Source organism: Delphinus delphis, chromosome 17, assembly GCF_949987515.2.
Source record: "Delphinus delphis chromosome 17, mDelDel1.2, whole genome shotgun sequence".
Lineage (NCBI taxonomy): Eukaryota > Metazoa > Chordata > Mammalia > Artiodactyla > Delphinidae > Delphinus > Delphinus delphis.
In genome coordinates, this window is record NC_082699.1 from 43,115,254 (window position 1) to 43,138,490 (window position 23,237).

A 23,237-nucleotide genomic window follows, 5' to 3' on the forward strand; every position below is an offset into this window, starting at 1 on the left:
AGAAGCAGGAAATCTGGTCCCCGCCAAGTCACAGATCCAAGGTCTCTCAAATGTTCCTTTCACTATCTTCTTCTCTTCAAGAGCAAGACCACACACGCACAGACAAATAAAATGAGTAACAGGATCTAATGGCCACTTGCTCAAAAACTGTCTCTGCTACAACTCTTGAAACATTGCCAATAAATATTTATGTGTCTTAAAAAGCAAGAACAATGAGAGAGGGAAGCCATTTGTATTTTGCGATGAATTAGAAGATAAGGTAAAAACTGCTATCACTTACTAAATTCTTATTGTACGTCAGGTACTATGCTTGATGTTTTACAAGCATTATCAAATTCAACCCTCTCAATTGTGAGGTAAAATACTATTACAGCCATTTTAAAAGATGAGGAAATAGAGACTCAGATACCAGTGACCAGCAAGGCCAGAATTCAAACATATTCTGACTCCAAAGATCATGTTTTCCTTACTACATTATTTCTACAGAAGAGAAAGAAGAGCAAGCCGTTAGAGACATGGAATGTTTCCTAATATTAGGAAGCTATGCAGAATCATTTCAAATATACAATCTTTTAAAATAAGTGAAAAATGAGTGACAAAGCAGTTACTTTAACAAAATGAATTGCATTCTATCCTCTGTTTCTTTGGGCTTTCTGAAGTAATTTAATTTAGTTTGATACCCAAAGTCACCTTTGGGTTTTTGTGTGTGTGTGTGTGTGTGTGTGTGTGTGCGCGCGCGTGTGTGTATAGTCCTAATTTACACACACACATACACACACACACACACACAGGTAAACCCCACTTTTCAAAAGTTCACCTTACGCCCCTTCGCTTTTACAAAACACCTGGATTAGTACCTGTTTCGCTAACCAGAAGAAATTCGAAGAAGATTTACCCTTTTACAAAAAAAGGTGAAAAACAAAAACAGCACTCAACATGTGTTTTTGCAGGAGCCATCACAGAAGGAGAAAGTACCATGAACAGCAAGAGTGGCACCGCCAAGCTCATTCCCTGGAAACTACACTCAGCATCTCAGCATCACACTGCCTGAGCTTTGAACTGGGTCTGTGAGCATCTGTGCTTTATCTCAATTTATTCTGTGTATCCATTAGCAAGACGTGTCATAAGGTAACTGCTTGTTTGCTTTACAACATTTCAACTTACGAAAGGTATCATAGGAACGCTCTTTCAGAGAGCAGGGGAAATCTGCATCTCCCCTTAGAAGCCATATCTGTGTGTGTGTGTGTATGTATGTGTGTGTATATACGTGTGTGTATACATATTTTTTTTTTCCCTCAAAAGCTAATCTAGAATTCAGTGCTAGATTATCTATTGTCAGTTAAGCAACGCCATCAGTCCCTTCTAAGGTCTTCTTGTCACTACAAAGGAGGAAAACTGGGAACCACATTTCCCAATTTCCCTTCCCTGAATGGATCCCAGTTAAGAGTTTGACAATGCATGAAATCTAAATGGCAAAAAGTTGAGGAGAAACTATCATTCTCCAAATTTAGCTGAAGCAGACGCATTAGCAGATATAAGATACACAGTGGCTTCTTGCTGAGCTTTTTGATAATCAAGATGCTGCTGCTGCAGACTAAGATAGTTGGTGGGAGCTTCTCAAAGATTCTTAAGGATTCCAGCAGATCCCAAGTGAGCTTTCTAAGAAACACCACTTGAGTACTCCAGGCCAAGATCTTCAGCACTGGCTTCTCTGACCTTCAGTGACAAAGTCCATAACCTTTGCATCCCTGGCCCTTCCGCAAGTCATTTGAGCCCTAAATTTCATAATAAACTCTTTAAACCCAGAGTACACAGAGTAGCCTTTCTTTTCCTAACCATGTCCTGCTACCAATAGTTTTGCGGAAGGAAATGGTTCTAAGGGAAGGAATCTTAAAGATGGGAATCTTGGACTCGTTTTTTCTTAGATTTGAATACAGTGATGGCTTCAAAACAAGTGACAAACAGAACATTGATAGCCTATGGTATTTAGGGGCAAAACAATTATTTAAATTACTATCCTTAGTTGCCTGGAGTCTAGGCAAAGCTTTAGAAGACCATGTATCAATTGAATGTCACAGTGAAAATAAGGGTACAAAGACTGCAGAATGGAATGGCTGCTCCTGCCTACACTGGAAAAGTCATAAAACAATTATAACAAGCTCAGGGCTTAAATTGCCAGCCCAAGACTGAGAGACCCAGAAAACTTCTGAATGCTCCAAAAGAAAGTCATAACTTTTATATGCCCAGGACTGAGACTTCTGAAACCCAAACTCGAAGTCTAATCTTGCTGGAAGCTGAATTACATTGCAAACTGAATTCACAACATCACCAGGACTACTACGCTAAAGTTAGGTGTTTAACTGTAAAGAAAGGTACCCAGAGAATTGGTATTGGGATATTAACGTAGATTGTTATTAATCTGAATACCTGAAACCCCAACCCCTACCAAGTCTCCCTTGTCAGCAAAAGCAACCCTGTCCCCTAGTCTGAGAAAATTAACCTCATGATGCCTGAAGACTCTATAAGACCTTACTTGAGGGAACTGCCTTTCAGGGAAATGCAGATCCTTTCCCAGACCACCTCTCATTGTTCCAGACCTATAATTACACTCAAATTGCCACAGACACCAGAGGAATGAATACAAAATCTGACTCAAGAGTACCTACTAGTCACACCAAAAGAGGTGTATGATTTTGTCAGTTTTTATTAGCAGAACCCTAAAGAATATGTGTGGGAAGGAATTCTAAGATTTCCAGGGAGAAAGGAATTTACTTCTTACAAACAGTTGAGAGTGTCCCTAACAGTCTGCTCAGCTAGTTAACTAAAACCCAGACTCAACAATGGCCCACATTAAGTGAGATGCCAGGGATCCTCACTACACATCAGAGGAAGGAGATCAAAGGCTCAAGTAGATGGAATACTAGAATAGATATCTCACCATGTGACCTGCTGGCCCACCCTCTAAGTATGCTCACTGAGAGAGGCTAGAGAATACTCCCTTTACTAGTGTCACTGAAAGCTGTATAGTGCAATGCAGGTCAGAGGTAACAGAGATGCCAACACTGAAATAAGTTCCCTAAATTTAATGGATGTTGGAATCCATTAAGAAGTAAAGTGGCAATGTCTTTCCATCTGAGAAAAGGTGGGCATGGTAATCATAATGGGTAGCAAAGTAAGGCTGAACTATAGTTTTCTTTTTTCATACATCTAGATTTTTTTTTTTTTTTTTTTTTTTTTTGCGGTACGCGGGCCTCTCACTGTTGTGGCCTCTCCCGCTGCGGAGCACGGGCTCCGGATGTGCAGGCTCAGCGGCCATGGCTCACGGGCCCAGCCGCTCCGCAGCATGTGGGATCCTCCCAGACTGGGACACGAACCCGCGTCCCCTGCATCAGCAGGCGGACTCCCAACCACTGCGCCACCAGGGAAGCCCCATACATCTAGATTTTGATTAAAGTTATGCTGGCTTCATAAAAATAACTGCAATTCTTTGTCCCTTAATGACTGGATAAAACTTAGCTGGTACTTTTTTTTTTTTTTAGTAAAATGAACATTTTAAAGTGTACAATTCAACGGCATTTATTGCATTCACAATGTTGTGTAATCCTTACCACCTCTATCTAGTTCCAAATCATTTGGAATCTGCTTTCTGTCTCTATGGATTTGTCCATTCTGGATACCTCATATAAATGGAATCATATGTGACTTTTTGTATCTGGCTTCTTTCACTGAATATATGATTCAAGGTTCATCCATACTGAGGCATGTATCAGTACTTCATTCTTTTTAATAGCTATATAATATTCCATTGTACAGATATATCACATTTTGTTTATCCATTCATCAAGTGATGGACATCCCCACATTTGGCTATTGTAAATACTGCTGCCATGAGCTGGTATCTTTTTTTTTTCTTTAAAACATCTTTAGGACTGTAATTGCTTTACAATGATGTGTTTGTTTCTGCTATATAACAAAGTGAATCAGCTATATGTGTACACATATCATGAGCTGGTATCTTTTTTTTTTTTTTTTGAGGGTTTTTTTTTTTTTAATTTATTATTTATTTTTATTTTTGACTGTGTTGGGTCTTCGTTTCTGTGCAAGGGCTTTCTCTAGTTGTGGCAAGCGGGGGCCACTCTTCATTGCGGTGTGCAGGCCTCTCACTGTCGTGGCCTCTCTTGTTGCGGAGCACAGGCTCCAGACGCACAGGCTCAGTAGTTGTGGCTCACGGGCCTAGTTGCTCCGCGGCATGTGGGATCTTCCCAGACCAGGGCTCGAACCCGTGTCCCCTGCATTAGCAGGCAGATTCTCAACCACTGCGCCACCAGGGAAGCCCTGGTATCTTTTTAATTAATAGATATTTAACTGCCTTTCCATCTTTTCTATGGTAATTGATATATCTAAGTTTAAACTTCTTTGGGAGTCAATTCACACAATTCATATTTTGTTATGGAATCATCTACTTCTAGATTTTCCAATGAGTTTTCATAAAGCAGCATTTAGTAGTCTTTTAATTCTTCAAATCGTTTCTTTATTATTGCTTGTATCTTCTTTCTATTCCAAATCTTCAATTATTTTTGCTCTTTTTTCTTTAGTCAAAGTCAGAACTAGGTTTAACTACTTTAATGACCTGTTCAAAGAAGTATATTTTATATACATGTATTATTTCTAATTTTTTTACTTTCTATTTCATCAATTTCAGCTTTTTAGTTCATGAATTCTCTATTTCTAGTTTCTTCTGGTACATTTTATTATTTTTCTCAGTTCTTTAAATAAGCACTAAGTTATTTTATTTATTTATTTACTTACTTACTTACTTTTTGGTCTTTCTTCTTTAGTAGTAAAGAAATTTAAAACTAAATATGGTCACCTAATTACAGCTTTGCTGGATTCCATAAATATTAGTATGATTTGTTCTCTATTTCACTGTTTTCTAGATAATTTGCAATTTCCTCTTCATAGGTTACCTCAGATTATCTTTCTTAATTTCCAATAAGTGTGGGTTTTATCATATTGTTAATTATTTAGTTCTAATTTCAGTAGACTATAATTAGAAATGTAACCTGAAAAATCCCTTTTTTTAGAATTTGTTGGGGTTTTTTTGTTAGTTTTTTTTCATCAGTGGTCCATGAATATACTAAAAAATGGGGGTGGGGGGAGGCAAGAATAGTTATATCAGTGTAAGTATAAATACATACCATATATATGGTGTGTGTGTGTATATATATATATACACACACATATACATAATCAAGCTTGTTGATTATAATACTTAATCCCTTTAAGTCCTTTCTCTTTTTTCCTTATTCTGTCCAATTCAGAAAAAGATATATTAAAATCTCTCACATGAATATATTTTTATTAGATTCCCCTAATGTTTCTAATAGCTTTGCTTCAGAAATTTAACTGTCACGGCGACTGACACATATATGTTTCATTATAAGCTGTCTTTTATATCATTACTTAATATCCCTCTTTATTCTTCATTTGAATATTAACCCCTCTTTACTCACTTAAGATCTTTTAACTTTAATTTACCTGATATAAATATTGCCACTCCTGCTTTCTTTTTTGTTTTTTGGTGTGATTAGTTCTTATCTGATATCTCTAATAGGAAATACCACTATATATCTACCCTTTGTATTACATGGGCATCTTATAAACAGCATATAGCTAGGTTTTGCATTTTAATTAGCCCTAATAATTTGTCTATGAGAGAACTGACATTTAGTGAAAAATGTATTTCACTTTATTCCTTCCAACTTACATTTAGCTTACTACTTTATATTTTTGTTTTCTCTATTTCTTTTTCCCTATTCTTGCTAATCTAAGCTGTTTTAATTGTGTTTTGTGCCTTTTATTATCCTGGAAGTTCTCCTGTACTTTCAGCTTTTCACTATGGAGTATGATGTTAGCTTGGATTTGTCACATACGGCCCTTCACTATGTTCAGGTACATTCCCTCTATACTCTTACTACTCAATTCAATCAAATATACTCTAGTGGAAGACTAATCTTACACGGTATTTTATAACTGTTCTGTCATTATCTAAATGTTACTTTCATGTTTTTGTACTTACCCTTCTCCCAGTTTCTCTAGTACATCAAAAACTTCTTCAGGCTGCTTAGTCAAACTGTCTTCACTCAGCTTTTTTAGCTTACTGATGAGAAAAAGAACAGAAAAAATATTTTCCTTAACATCTTTCATAAATTTTTTAATTTTACTTTTAAGAGGCAATATACTCAAATGGTTCAAAAATCAATCAATATAAAAAAGTATACAGTATATAGTCTCCTTCCAACCCCTGTTCTTAATCTTCCCAGAAACACCTCAAAGAATAAGCACTTTTATTTGCTTCTTGTGAAACCTTTATACAAATATGAATATATATTTTTATTTCTCCCCCTTTTAACACACAATATAGCATTTTATACACAATGTTTTTTATCCACACTGTTATATATTTTGATATTTTTACTTGACAACATAAAATCCATGTTGGAGATCTCTACAACATAAATACATAGAAAGCATCCTCATTCTTTTCTTTTTTACATCTACATCCTATTCTGTTGCAAAGATGTAGTATCTCTTACTCTCCGATCCTTTACTTATGGGTATCTAGGTTCCCTTTTGCTAATATAAACAACACTGCAATAAATAAGCTTATACATAAGTCAACTCACACATGTGCCAGCATATCTTTAAGATAAATTCCCAGAAGCAAAACTGCGAGGTCAAGGGAATATATAAACACACACAAATATAGAAGTATATATATTGATAAATAAGCACATATACTGTAAGTATAACCATATGTCATAATATAAATTTAATAACATAAGATCACTATTATAATAACTATATAGTAATTATTAAAATTTTTGATTGATTATATTATGGTATATTTTATCTACTATAATTGTATGTGATATTAATATATATGTATATTAATAGATATTAAAAAACTGCCCACCAGGGGGCTTATACAAATTTAATCTCCTACCAGTAATATATGAGAGAGCATCTTTTCCCACAATTCCACCTACATAGTATTGAACCAAATATTTCAGCCAATACATTAGGTGAAAACTTGTAACTCAGAGAAGATTTATTTTGCATTTCTCTTACTATGAGTAAAGTTGAGCATCTTTTAATATAATATAAAACAAATCATCTATTCATGTTCTTTGCTCACTTTTCTCCTGGGTTTTTGGTCCTTTTCTTATCTGTATACAAGGAAAACTGGCTTTCATTTAGGTTGTACATATTTTCACTTGTATTGACTTCACTTAAGAGTTTTTAGTTTTATGGTCTACTTGACTATTTGCCATAGAGAAATATCTTTTTATTTTGTTTTTTTTTTAAGTTATCCATAGTATGGCATGTGCAGAAATATCTAGAAGCAAGAAATGAGAGGCATTATACATGGTATGTCTGAAAGACCAAAAATAATTTGCTATGAATAAAGTATCATGTATAAAGGACCAAAAATAATTCAGAAAGAATAAAGTAAAAGTGGCCAGGATGTATTAAAAAGGGTCAGGTTAAAAAGAGTCTTGTAAACCATGTTAGGAGCTCTATTTTAAAAAGATCACTTCCCCTGTAATCCAGAGGAAGGACATGCAGTAAGCAACAGTAGAGAAGGGAAACCAGTAGGGGATTATTCAAAATATGTATGCAGAGAATATAGCAGTGGCAGTAAGAATGGAGAGAGGATAAGCTAATCAAGATATTAAAGAGGCACAGTCAACAGAAAGTGGTTTTGATTAAATATGGGATGATGCAAGAAAGAGAGGAGTTGAGCATGTCTCTTAATAAGCCTTTGGCTTAAGCTAATGACTAGATGGCAATGTTATTTACTAAGCTAAAGAACACCAGAAAAAAGTCTGGAGGGGAATAAGATGGGTTTAACTCCTCTCATCCAAATGCAGATTTCCAGCAACCAACTGTATATATGAATACCAGCAGAGATCTGAGTTGGCAATGTCATTTTTGGTGTCACCAGCACACAGATGAAGCCTGAAGACTTGAGAAGGGATAAAATCATCAGGAAAATGTTTAAGAAGACGTAAGGGTCAAGAAGACATCCCAGGAAAACATCAATATTTAGTAAATGAGGTCATGAAGGACAAGAAAGTAGTACTTGACCATTTTCAAATGCTACTGAAAGTTCAAACAACTTAAAGATTTAAAAGTGTCCATTACAGGATTTCCACTTCTGACTGCAAGGAAGTAAGAGGATCCAGAATTATCTGGCTGCTGTAAACAACTAAAAAACTCAGAAAAATATAGGAAGCAACTATTTTCAGACATGAGTATCAGATATTTCAGGACAGAGATCCATGAGAAAAGGGAAAGAAATAAGATAAGCCCTACTATCACCCAAGCTTTAGATCTATAGGTTATGTCCAAAATGTAGCACAGGGAGAAGGGAACCCAACAGAGCCAAGCAATTTTGCTGAGTTAAAGAAACAAAGATGGGAGTTTGGGGAGGCAAGGCAAATAAAATGTGCATTACAGAATACCTGTGAGAAAAGAGCTATACAGAGAAACAGGTCCATCAATCTACCTAAGAGCTCCCTTGACTATTTAGCTGAATGCCAACCTGTACATGCTTACAAAAACACTCTACAAAACCCAACAAAATCAATTTCCTAGGAGAAAAAAACGACCAGGGAGTTTTAAAAAGAACAACTCCCAGAGGTCACACAAGGCTGAGAATCTTTCCCACTGTCAACAGTTAAGTGAACTCGTAGAATACAAAGGACATTCAGTAGACATCCCAGAACAGCCTTGTTTTAGAAAAGAGACTGCATTACCAAAACATAAACGCTACTTTACTTTAGACTCTCCCAAAAGGAGCTTAAAAACAGGCTTCAAAAGCACTGAGCCAATCTACAAGGTAACAACTGCCTACCAGAATAAGTCTATATAGGCATACCTCGTTTTATCGTGCTTTGAAAAATACTAAGTTTTTTACAAAAGGAAGGTTTGTGGCAACGCTGCACAGAGCAAGACTATTGGTGCCATTTTTCCAACAGCATTTGCTCACTTTGTGTCTCTGTGTCACATTTTGGTAATTCTCACAATATTTCAAACTTTTTCATTATTATTATATTTTTATGGTAATCTGTAATCAATGATCTTTGATGTTACCATTGTAATGTGTTTTGGGGTGCCATGAACCATGCCCATATAAGACAATGAACTTAATAAATGTTTTCTGTTCTAACTGCTCCACCAATTGGCCATTCCCCATTTCTCTCCCTTTCCTCAGGCCTCCCTATTCCCTGAGACAAAACAATACTGAAATTAGGCCAATGAATAACGGTACAACAACTTTAAGTGTTCAAGTGAAAAAAGAGTCACATATCTCTCACTTTAAATCAAAAGCTAGAATTGGTTAAGCTTAGTGAAGAAGGCATGTCGAAAGCTGAGAAAGGCCATAAGCCAGGCCTCCTGTGCCAAACAGTTACCCTTTTGAATGCTAAGGAAAAGTTCTTGAAGAAAAGTAAAGGTGCTACTCCAGTGAACACACAAATGATAAGAAAGCAAAACAGCCTTACTGCTGATAGAAAGTTTTAGTGGTCTCAATAGATCAAACCAGCCACAACATTACCTTAAACCAAAGCTTAATCCAGATCAAAGCCCTAATTCTCTTCAATGCTATAAAGACAGAAAAAGGTAAGGAAGTGGCAAAAGAAAAGCCTGAAGCTAGCAGAGGGTGGTTCATGGATTTTAAGGAAAGAAACCATCTCTATAACGTGAAAGTGAAAGGTGAAGCAGAAAGTGCACAGGTAGAAGCTGCAGCAAGTTACACAGAAGATTCAGCTAAGATAGTTAATGAAGATGCCTACACTAAACAACAGATTTTCAATGTAGATGAAACAGCCTTATATTGGAAGAATATACCATCTACAACTTTCATAGCTAAAGAGGAAAAGTCAATGTCTGGCTTCACAGGACAATGCAGCTGGTGACTCTAAGTTGAAGCCAATGCTCATTTACCAATCTGAAAATCCTGGGGTCCTTAAGAATTATGCTACATCCACTCTGCCTGTGCTCTATAAGTGGCATAATAAAGCCTGGATGACAATACATCTGTTTACAACATGGTTTACTGAATATTTTAAGCCCACTGTTGAGAACTGCTGCTCAGAAAAAAAGATTCCTTTCAAAACATTACTGCTCATTGACAGTGCACTTGGTCACCCAAGAGCTCTTATGAAGACGTACAAAAAGAGTAATGTTGTTTTCATGCCTGCTAACACAACGTCCATTCTGCAGCCCACAAATAAAGGAGCAATTTCAACTTTCATTCAAGTTTTATTATTTTAAAAATGTTATTTCATAAGGCTACAGCTGCCATAGATAGTGACTCCTCTGAAGGCTCTGGGCAAAGTAAACTGAAAACCTTTTGGAAAGGATTTACTAATCACAAGAACATTCATGATTCAAGGGAAAAGGTCAAAATACCAACATCAATAAGGGTTTGGAAGAAGCTGAATCCAATTCTCATGGATGACTTTGAGGGGTTCAAAACTTCAGTGGAGGAAAATACTGCAGACATGGTAGAAACAGCAAGAGAACTAGAATTAAAAGTCGAACCTGAAGATGTGACTGAATTGCTGTAATCTCATGATAAAACATTAGCGGATGAGGAGTTGCTCCTCATGGATGAGCAAAGAAAGTACTTTCTTGAGATAGAATCTACTCCTGATGACGATGCTATCAAGACTGTGAAAATGACAACAAAGGATGTTAAATATGACATAAACTTAGTTGATGAAACAGCAGGGTTTAAAAGGACTGACTCCAACTTTGAAAGAGGTTATACTGTGGATAAAATGCTATCAAGCAGCATTGCATGCTACAGAGAAATCATTCAGGAAAGAAAGAGTAACTGAAGTGGCAAACTTCACTGTTGTCTTATTTTAAGAAATTGCAACAGCAATGCCAACTTTCAGCAACCATCACCCTCATTAGTCAGCAGACATCAACACTGGGGCAAGACCTTCCAGGAGCAAAACAGATTACATCTAGCTGAAGGCTCAGATGATGGTTAGCACTTTTTAGAAATAAAGTATTTTTCAATTAAGGTATATTACATTGTATTTTAGACAATACTACCGCCCACTTAATAGACAACAGCATAGCTTAAACACAACTTTTTTGTGCACTGGAAAACCAAAAAATTCGTGTGATTCACTTTGTTGCAATGTTTGCTTTATTGCAGTTGTCTGGAACTGGACCTGCAGTATCTCTGAAGTATGCCTGCAAAACAAACAAAACTCAGCCTTAACAATGTAAAAATTTATAATGCCAAGAATTCAATCAAAAGAAGCAAGAAGAACTAAAAACCCACAGACTGTGGGAAAAACCACATTCACAGAAAGATAGACAAGATGAAAACGCACAGGATGATGTACCAGATAAAGGAACAAGACAAACCCCAGAAAAACAACTAAATGAAGTGGAGATAGGAAACCTTAAGAAAAACAATTCAGAATAATGATAATGAAGATGATCCAGGACCTCGGAAAAAGAATGAAGGAAAAGATTGAGAAGATGCAAGAAATGTTTAACAAAGAATGAGAAGAATTAAGGAACACATAGAAGAATTAAAGAACAAACAAACAGAGAAGAACAATACAATAACTGAAATGAAAAATGCACTAGAAGAAATCAAAAGCAGAATAACTGAGGTAAAAGAACAGATAAGTGACCTGGAAGACAGAATGGTGGAACTCACTGCCATGGAACAGAATAAAGAAAAAACAAAGGAGAGAAATGAAAACAGCCTAAGAGACAGCTGGGGCAAAATTAAATGCAACAACATTCGCATTATAGGGGTCCCAGAAAGAGAAGAGAGAGAGAAAGAACCTGACAAAATATTTGAAGAGATTATAGTCGAAAACTTCCCTAACATGGGAAAGGAAATAGCCGACCAAGTGCAGGAAGCTCACAGAAATGCCAGGCAGGATAAAGCCAAGGAGGAACATGCTGAGACACATATTAAAAACATTGACAAGAATTAAAAACAATGAAAGCAACAAGGGGAAAATGACAAATAGCATACAAGGGAACACCCATAAGGGTAACAGCTGATTTCTCAGCAGAAGCTCTACAAACCAGAGGAAGTGGCATGAGATATTTAAAGTGATGAAAGAGAAAAACCTACAACCAAGATTACCCTACCCAGCAAGGATCTCATTCAGATTCAATGGAGAAATCAAAAGCTTTACAGACAAGCAAAAGCTCGAAGAACTCAGCACAACCAAACCAGCTCTACAAAAAAAGCTAAAGGAACTTCTCTAAGTGGGAGACACAAGAGAAGAAAAGAACCTATAAAAACAAAACCATAACAATTAAGAAAATGGTAATAGGAACATACATATCAATAATTACCTTAAATGTGAATGGATTAAATGCTCCAACCAAAAGACAAAGGTTTGCTGAATGGATACAAAAACAAGACCCATATATATGCTGTCTACAAGAGACCCACTTCACACCTAGGGACACATACAGACTGAAAGTGATGGGAAGGAAAAAGATATTCCATGCAAATGGAAATCAAAAGAAAGCTGGAGAAGCAATACTCATATCAGATAAAATAGACTTTAAAATAAAGAATGTTACAAGACACAAGGAAGGATACTACATAACAATCAAGGGATCAATCCAAGAGTAAGATATAACAATTATAAATATATATGCACCAACATAGGAGTACCTCAATACATAAGCCAACTGCTAACAGTTATAAAAGTGGAAATTGACAGTAAAACAATAATAGTGGGGGACTGTAACACCTCACTTAAACCAATGGACAGATAATCCAAACAAAAAATTAATAAGGAAACACAAGCTTTAAATGACACAATACACCACATAGACTTAATTGTTATTTATAGGACATTCCATCCAAAAACAGCAGATGACACTTTCTTCTCAAGTGCACATGGAACATTCTCCAAGACAGATCACACCTTGGGTCAAAAATAAAGCCTCAGTAAATGTAAGAAAACCAAAATCCTATCAAGCATCTTTCCTGAACACAACACTATGAGATTAGAAATAAATTACAGGGAAAAAAACGTAAAAAGTACAAACACATGGAGGCTAAACAATATGTTACTAAATAATCAAGAGATCACTGAAGAAATCAAAGAAGAAATCAAAAAATACCTAGAGACAAATGACGATGAAAACATGATAATCCAAAACCTACGGGATGCAGCAAAAGCAGTTCTAAGAGGGAAGTGTATAGCAATACAAGTCTACATCAAGAAACAAGAAAAATCTCAAATAAATAATCTAACCTTACACCTAAAGCAACTAGAGAAAGAAGAACAAAAAAAAAAAAAACCCAAAGTTAGTAGAAGTAAAGAAATCATAATGATCAGAGCAGAAATAAATGAAATAGAAACAAAGAAAACAATAGCAAAGATCAATAACACTAAAAGCTGGTTCTTTGAGAAGATAAACAAAATTGATAAACCATTAGCCAGACTCATCAAGAAAAGGAGGGAGAGGACTCAAATCAACAAAATGAGAAAAGAAAAAGGAGAAGTTACAACAGGCACCACAGAAATACAAAGCATCCTAAGAGACTATTACAAGCAACTCTATGCCAATAAAATGCACAACCTGGAAGAAATGGACAAGTTCTTAGAAAAGTATATCTTTCCAAGACTGAACCAGCAAGAAAAAGAAAATATGAACAGACCAATCACAAGTAATGAAATTGAAACTGTGATTAAAAATCTTCCAACAAACAAAAGCAAGGACCAGATGGCTTCACGGGTGAATTCTATCAAACATTCAGAGAAGAGCTAACACCCATCCTTCTTAAACTCTTCCAAAAAACTGCAGAGGAAGGAACACTAGCAAATTCATTCTATGAGGCCACCATCACCCTGATACCAAAACCAGACAAAGATACTACAAAAAAAAGAAATTACCAACAAATATCACTAATGAACATACATGCAAAAATCCTCAACAAAACACTAGCAAACAGAAACCAACAACACATTAAAAGGATCATACACCAAGATTAAGTGGGATTTACCCCATGGATGCAAGGATTCTTCAATATATGCAAATCAATCAATGTGATACACCATATTAACAAACTGAAGAAGGAAAACCATATCATCATCTCAATAGATGCAGAAAAAGCTTGCGACAAAATTCAACACCCATTTATGATAAAAGTTCTCCAGAAAGTGGGCAGAGGGGGAACCTACCTCAACATAATGAAGGCCATATAAGACAAACCCACAGCAAACATCAGTCTCAACTGTGAAAAACTGAAAGCATTTCCTCTAAGATTAGGAACAAGACAAGGATGTCCACTCTCACCACTATTACTGAACACCACTATACTGAACATACTTTTGGAAGTCCTAGTCATGCAATCAGAGAAGAAAAAGAAATAAAAGGAATACAAACTGGAAAAGAAGAAGTAAAACTGTCACTGTTTGCAGATGACATAATACACAGAGAATCCTAAACATGCTACCAGAAAACTGCTAGAGCTAATCAATGAATTTGGTAAAGTTGCAGGATACAAAATTAATGCACAGAAATCTCTTGCATTCCTATACACAAATTATGAAAAATCTGAAAGAAAAATTGAGGAAACACGCTCATTTATCACTGGAACAAAAAGAATAAAATACCTAGGAATACACCTACCTAGGGAGACAAAAGACCTGTGTGCAGAAAAATGTAGACACTGATGAATGAAATTAAAGATGAATCAAACAGATGAAGAGATATACCAAGTTCTTGGATTGGAAGAAACAATATCGTGAAAATGACTATGACTATACTACCCAAAGCAATCTACATGTTCAATGCAATCCCTATCAAATTACCAGTGGCACTTTTTACAGAACTAGAACAAAAAATCTTAAAATGTGTATGAAGACACAAAAGACCCCAAATAGCCAAAGCAGTCTTGATGGAAAAAAATGGAGCTGAAGGAATCAGACTCCCTGACTGCAGACTATACTATAAAGCTACAGTAATCAAGACAGCATGGTACTGGCATAAAAACAGAAATATAGATCAATGGAACTGGATAGAAAGCCCAGAGATAAACCCACGCACCTATGCTCAACTAATCTATGGCAAAGGAGGGAAGCATACACAAAGAAGAAAAGACAGTCTCTTCAATAAGTGGTGCTGGGAAAACTGGACGGGTACATGTAAAAAATGAAATTAGAACACTCCCTAACGCCATACACAAAAATAAACTCAAAATGGATTAGAGACCTAAATGTTAGACCAGACACTACAAAACCCTTAGAGGAAAACATAGGAAGAACACTCTGACATCAATCACAGCAAGATCTTTTTTGATCCACCTTCTAGAGTAATGGAAATCAAAACAAAAATAAACAAATGGGACCTAATGAAACTTAAAAGCTTTTGCACAGCAAAGGAAACTACAAACAAGACGAAAAGACAACACTGAGATGGGAGAAAATATTTGCAAATGAATCAACAAAGAATTAAACTCCAAAATATATAAACAACTCATGCAGCTCAATACTAAAAAAAACAAACAACCCAATCCAAAAATGGGCAGAAGACCTAAATAGATATTTCTCCAAAGAAGACATACAGCTGGCCAAGAAGCACATGAAAAGCTGCTCAACATCATTAATTATTAGAGAAATGCAAATCAAAACTACAATGGGTATCACCTCACACCAGTTAAAATGGGCATCAGAAAATCTATAAGCAACAAATGCTGGAGAGGGTGTGGAGAAAAGGGGACCCTCTTGCACTGCTGGTGGGAATGTAAATTGATACAGCCACGATGGAGAACAGTATGGAGGTTCCTTAAAAAACTAAAATTAGAAGTACCACATGACCCAGCAATCACACTACTGGGCATATACCCAGAGAAAACCGTAATTCAAAAAGATACAAGCACCCCAACGTTCATTGCAGCACTATTTACAACAGCCAGATCATGGAAGCAACCTAAATGCCCATCGACAGAGGAATGGATAAAGAAGATGTGGTACATATATACAACGGAATATTACTCAGCCATAAAAAGGAACAAAATTAGGTCATTTGTAGAGATGTCTATTGATCTAGAGACTGTCATACAGAGTGAAGTAAGTGAGAAAGAGAAAAACAAATATCGTATATTAACGCATATATGTGGAACCTAGGAAAATGGTATAGATGAACCAGTTTGCAGGGCAGAAATTGAGACACAGATGTAGAGAACAAACGTAAGGACACCAACGGAGGAAAGTGGCTGGGGGGGATGGTGGTGTGATGAATTGGGAGATTGGGATTGACATATACTAGTATGTATAAAATGGATAAGTAATAAGATCCTGCTCTATAAATAAATAAATAAAATTCAAAAATTCAGAAAAAAAAAGAAAATTGGTGCCCATAAACTTGCTCCATGCAAGGTTGCCGCAAATCTTCAATTTGTTAAAAAAAAAAAAATGCAGTATGTGTGAAACACAATAAAAATGCAGTATGCCTGTAATGTCTTCCATTAGGTGCTATTTTCTTAGGAAACTAATGACCTATACAGGGAGGAATTGGGAGAACTTACCAGGAAGAGATTGCATCTTTAAAGAGAGCCCTTGCACAGCATTTACTTTGTATCCAGACAACACTCCAGACAATGATTCTAAGCCATTTACACTCATGAACTCACTTAACCCTCCCAACAACTCTACACAGTAGAGACTATTATTACCATTAAGTGTCTCCATGTAATAATTCGAGAAATACTTAATAATAATAGTTTGGGAAGTTGATCCTCACAGTGGTTAAGTAATTTGCCCTAACCCAGTTAGTCAGTGATGAGGCTCAATTCCAACCCAGACCTTCTGCCTTCATAGCCCGTTCTTGTAATCACTACTCTTTTCAGAGCTTGTGGGAAAGTCATCTTCCTGTGATGTGGATGTGCTCCTTCAGGAAGGAGAGCTGTGTGGACCAGACCAGATTTGTAACAGGAAGAGACTGGGGCTGGTTTGAGCAGAAAATGTATTTCTTAAAAGAATCTGAAACAAAGTATTTTTCAAATGCATCACATACAGAAAATGGCTGTAAAAGGGAGTAATTCTTATACTATTAAAGAAACAGAAAGACATAAGGTATTTTTAGGAATTGTAGAATCTTCAATAAGGGCCAGCTATTGGATGATGTTAAAGAATTGTTTTTAATTTTCTTAAGAGTGAAAAGGGAATTATGGACTTAAGAGAATGTGCTTCCTCTTAAGGGACACGTGCTTAAGTATTTAGAGATGAAGGGTCATGATGTGGGCAACTTAGTTTCAGATGGTTCAACAAATCTGTTTATATGTGTGGAGACAGAATTTGCACACACAAAAATGGAAAATATCGAAACACTGGTGACTGTGAAGAAAGAAAAAAAAAGAATTCAATAAAAAATTATGGATATATGAGAAATTGGGAACTGTGACTCACAAAGAGGAGAAAAATTAGTCAAAACAGACACAAAAATGGCAAAAACAGTGGAATTAACAAAAAACAATCTTATAAAGAGCAAATATAAATAAGTCCCATGTACTTAGAGATGCAATGGAAATGGATAGGAAAAAAGAGCTAAACAAAAATTTTACAGATGAAACAAAGTACTGAAATGAAATTTTCACTGGATACAATCTGAACAGATTAGACAGTACAGCACAAAGGTAACGTGAAGAAAAAAATGTTTAAAGAAAAAAGGAGAAAAGAAAGAGCCTGAGCCCCACATGGAAATGAAGAATAGGTATAGATAAATATATATAAACAGCGAGAAAGAGAAAAAAGGGGGTGGAGGAGAAACTGGCCAAACATTTTCCAAATTTTATAAAAACAATAAACTACAAATGCAAGTAACTCAGCAAACCTAAAAAGATAAATATACACAAACACACACACAGACAAACCACATGTATTGTAATCAAATTGCCACCAATAAGAAGTACAGGAGTAGGAATAAGAGAATATTAAAAGCAGTCACAGAAAAAAGACATATTACTTAAATAAGAACAAAAACAAGGGGATTCCCTGGTGGCGCAGTGGTTAAGAATCCACCTGCCAATGCAGGGGACATAGGTTCGAGCCCTGGTCTGGGAAGATCCGACATGCTGCGGAGCAACTAAGCACAAGCGCCACAACTACTTACTCTAGGGCCCATGAGCCGCAACTACTGAGCCGGCGTGCTGCAACTACCGAAGCCCATGCACCTAGAGCCCAAGATACACAACAAGAGAAGCCACTGCAATGAGAAGCCCGAGCACTGCAATGAAGTGTAGCCCCCACCCGCCACAACTAGAGAAAGCCGTCGCGCAGCAATGAAGACCCAATGCAGCCAAAAATAAATAAAATAAATAAATTTATTTAAAATAAGAAAAAAAACAAGGATGACTGTAGTATTCTTGCCAGACAGTAAGCGAGCCAAAAGACAGCGACTCCTTAAAAGTGATGATAGAAAACAATAATCAACATAAAATTCTATATTTAATGGAAATATCCCTCAAAAGTGAAGGAAAAATAAAAAATTTTCAAACAAAAAAGGGTGAGAGAATTCATTATGAGTGGACTTTCACAACAATAAATGGTTAAAGACAGTTCTTCAGGCTACAAGAAAATGATGTCAAAAGGAAACATAAACCTATACAAAAGAATAAAGAACAGCAGCTAGTAAAAATACAGGTAAATACAAAAAAAAAAATTCAACAACAGCAGAATGTACATTCTTCTCAAATGCACACGGAACAGGAACAATCTCCAAAAGAGACTGCATGTTAGGCCATAAAACATATCTTTAAAATTTCAGAACACTGTAATCATACAAAGTATCTTCTCCAAACAGAATGGAATGAAAAACGAAATCAAAAACAGTAGGGCAACAGGAAGATCCAGAAATACGTGAATGTTAACATATTCTTAAACAAACAAAGGATCAAAGAAGAAATCACAAGGGAATTAAGAAAATATCTGGAGAGAAATGAAAACAAAAATACAACATACCAAGACACAAGGGATGCAGCAAAAGCAGCATTAAGAGGGCAATTTATACCAGTAAGCCCTTAGATTTAAAAAGAAGATCTCAGCTTCAAGATGGCAGAGGAGTAAAACGTGGAGATCACCTTCCTCCCCACAAGTACATCAAAAATACATCTACATGTGGAACAGCTCCTATTGAACACTGGCAGAAAAACCTCAGACTTCGAAAAAGGCAAGAAACTCTCCACGTACCTGCGTACGGCAAAAGAAAAAAGAAAAACCAGAGCCAAAAGAATAGGGACGGGACCTGCACCTCTGGGAGGGAGCTGTGAAGGAGGAAAAGTTTTCACACACTAGGAAGGTCCCCACTGGCGGAGACAGTGGGTGGGCGGGGGGAGAAGCTTTGGAGCCACGGAGGAGAGCGCAGCAACAGAGGTGCAGAGGGCAAAGTGGAGAGATTTCTGCACAGAGGATCGCTGCCAACCAGCATTCACCAGCCTGAGAGGCTTCTCTGCTAACCTGCTGAGGTGCATGGGGGCTGGGAGCTGAGGCTTGGGCTTCGGAGTTCAGATCCCAGGGAAAGGACTGGGGTTGGCTGCGTGAACACAGCCTGAAGGGAGCTAGTGCGCCATGGCTAGTGGGAGGGAGTCCGGGAAAAGGTCTGGAGCTGCCAAAGAGGCAAGAGACTTTTTCTTGCTTCTTTGTTTCCTGGTGTGCAAGGAGAGGGGATTAAGAGCGCCGCTTAAAGGAGCTCCAGAGACAGGCGCGAGCCGCGGCTATCAGCACGGACCCCAGAGACGGGCACGAGATACTAAGCCTGCTGCTGCAGCCATCAAAAAGCCTGTGTGCAAGCACAGGTCACTGTCCACACCTCCCCTCCCGGGAGCCTGCGCAGTCCACCACTGCCACAGTCCTGTGATGCAGGGACAACTTCCCTGGGAGAACACATGGTGCGCCTCAGGCTGCTGCAATGTCGCACTGGCCTCTGCTGCGGCAGGCTCCCCCTGCATTCCGTACCCCTCCCTCCCCAAGGCCTGAGTGACCCAGAGCCCATTAATCAGCTGCTACTTTAACCCTGCCCTGTCTGGGCAGGGAACAGAAGCCCTCAGGCGACCTACACACAGAGGCGGGGACAAATCCAAAGCTCATCCCCAGGAGCTCTGCGAACAAAGAAGAGAAAGGGAAATCTCTCCATGCAGCCTCAGGAGCAGCAGATAAAATCTTCACAATCAAACTGATGTACCCTGCATCTGCGGAATACCTGAACAGACAACAAATCATCCCAAAATTGAGGCAGTGGACTTTGGGAACAACTGTAGACTTGGGGTTTGCTTTCTGCATCTAATTTATTTCTGGTTTTATGTTTATCTTAGTTTAGTACTTAGAACTTATTATCATTGGTATATTTATTGATTTTGCTGTTCACGTCCTTTGTTTTTTTTTTAAATACGTATATATATTACTTTCCTTTTTCTCTATTTGTGAGTGTATATGTGTATGCTTCTTTGGGTGATTTTGTCTATATAACTTTGCTTTCACCATTTGTCGTAGGGTTCTGTGTCCTTTTTTTTTTTTAATATAGTTTTTAGTGCTTGTTATCATTGGTCTATTTGTTTTTTGGTTTGGTTGCTCTCTTTTTTCTTCTATTACTTTTTTATCTTTTTATTTTAATAATATTTTTAATTTTTATTTCAATAACCTTTACCTTATTTCATTTTACTATGTTGTATTTTATTTTTCTTTCTTTATATTCTCCCTGTTCTTCTGAGCTGTGTGGCTGACGGGGTCTTGGTGCTACAGCTGGCTGTCATGCCTGAGCCTCTGAGGTGGGAGAGCTGAGTTCAGGACAATGGTCCACCAGAGACCTCCTGGCCCCATGTAATATCAAATGGTGAAAGCTCTCCCAGACATCTCCATCTCAATGCTAAGACCCAGCTTAACTCAACGACCAGCAAGCTACAGTGGTGAACACCCTATGCCAAACAACTACCAAGACAGGAACACAACCCCACTCGTAAGCAGAGAGGCTGCCTAAAATCATAAGGTCACAGACACACAAAAACACACCACCAGACGCAGTCCTGCCCACCAGAAAGACAAGATCCAACCTCAACGCCCAGAACACAGGCACCAGTCCCCTCGACCAGGAAGCCTACACAACCCACTGAACCAACCTTACCCACTGGGGGCAGACAACAAAAACACCGGGAACTACGAACGTGCAGGCTGCAAAAAGGATACCCCAAACACAGTAAGGTTAGGCAAAATCAGAAGACAGAGAAATACAAAGCAGATGAGGAAGCAAGGTAAAAGAACCCCAGACCAAACAAATGAAGAGGAAACAGGCAGTCTACCTGAAAAAGAATTCAGAATAATAATAGTAAAGATGATACAAAATCTTAGAAATAGAATGGAGAAAGTACAAGAAACATTTACAAAGGACCTAGAAGAACTAAAGAGCAAACAAACAATGATGAACAACATAATAATGAAATTTAAAATTCTCTAGAAGGAATCAATAGGAGAATAACTAAGGCAGAAAAACAGGTAAGTGACCGGGAAGATAAAATAGTGGAAATAACTACCACAGAGCAAAAGAAAGAAAAAAGAATGAAAAGAATTGAGGACAGTCTCAGACACCTCTGGGACAACATTAAATGCACCAACATTCGAATTATAGGGGACCCATAAGAAGAGAATAAAAAAGAGACTGAGAAAATATTTGAAGAGATTATGGTGGAAAAATTCCCTAATGTGGGAAAGGAAATAAGTCCAGGAAGCACAGGGAGTCCAATACAGGATAAATCCAAGGAGAAACATGCCAAGGCACATACTAATCAAACTATAAAAAATTAAATACAAAGAAAAAATATTAAAAGCATCAAGGAAAAAGCAACAAATAACATACAACGGAATCCCCATAAGGTTAACAGCTGATCTTTCAGCAGAAACTCTGCAAGCCAGAAGGGAGTGGCAGGACATATTTAAAGTGATGAAAGTGAAAAACCTACAACCAAGATTACTCTACCCAGCAAGGATCTCATTCAGATTCGACGGAGAAATTAAAACCTTTACAGACAAGCAAAAGCTAAGAGAACTCAGCACCACCAAACCAGCTATACAACAAATGCTAAAGGAACTTCTCTAGGCAGGAAATGCAAGGAAAGGAAGGACCTACAATAACAAACCCATAACAATTAAGAAAATGGTAATAAAAACATACATATTGATAATTACCTTAAACATAAATGGATTAAATGCTCCAACCAAAAGACAAAGGCTTGCTGAAGGGATACAAAAACAAGACCCATATATATGCTGTCTACAAGAAACCCACTTCAGACCTAGGGAGAAATACAGAATGAAAGTAAGGAGATGGAAAACAGTATTCCAAGCAAATGGAAATCAAAAGAAAGCTGGAGTAGCAATTCTCATATCAGACAAAATAGACTTTAAAATAAAGACTATTACAAGAGACAAAGAAGGACACTACATAATGATCAAGGGATCATTCCAAGAAGATATAACAATTGTAAATATTTATGCACTGAACATCAGAGCACCTCAATACATAAGGCAAATGCTAACACCCATAAAACAACCATAAAAGGGGAAATCGACAGTAACACAATAATAGTAGGGGACTTAGCACCCCATTTTCACCAATGGACAGATCATGCAAAATGAAAATAAATAAGAAAACACAAGCTTTAAATGATACATTAAACAAGATGGACTGAATTGATATTTATAGAACATTCCATCCAAATACAACAGAATACACTTTCTTCTCAAGTACTCATGGAACATTTTTCAGGATAGATCATATCTTGGGGTAAAAATCAAGCCTTGGTAAATTTAAGAAAATTGAAATCATGCCAAGTATCTTTTCCGACCACAACACTATGAGACTAGATATCGATTAAAGGAAAAAATCTGTAAAAAATACAAATACATGGAGGCTAAACAATACACTACTAAATAACCAAGAGATCACTGAAAAAATTAAAGAGGAAATCCAAAAATACCTAGAAACAAATTACAATAAAAACACGACGAGCCAAAACCTATGGGATGCAGCAAACGCAGTTCTAAGAAGGAAGTTTATAGCAATACAATCCTACCTCAAGAAACATCTCAAATAAACAATGTAACTTTACAGGTAAAACAATTAGAAAAAAAAGAACAAAAAAAATTTATTAGCAGAAAAAAAGAAATCATAAA

At 37.0% G+C, this 23,237-nt stretch overlaps 1 protein-coding gene across 1 annotated transcript in view; it reads right to left on the reverse strand.

The window, feature by feature from the left end:
• Positions 1 to 23,237, reverse strand: part of STK3 (serine/threonine kinase 3) — a 314,477-nt gene that overhangs the window by 252,834 nt on the left and 38,406 nt on the right. Inside the window, exon 2 of the mRNA XM_059994967.1 lies at positions 6,080 to 6,160. Within this exon, the coding sequence (XP_059850950.1) occupies positions 6,080 to 6,160 (81 nt within the window). The remainder of the gene's footprint in view (positions 1 to 6,079; positions 6,161 to 23,237) is intronic.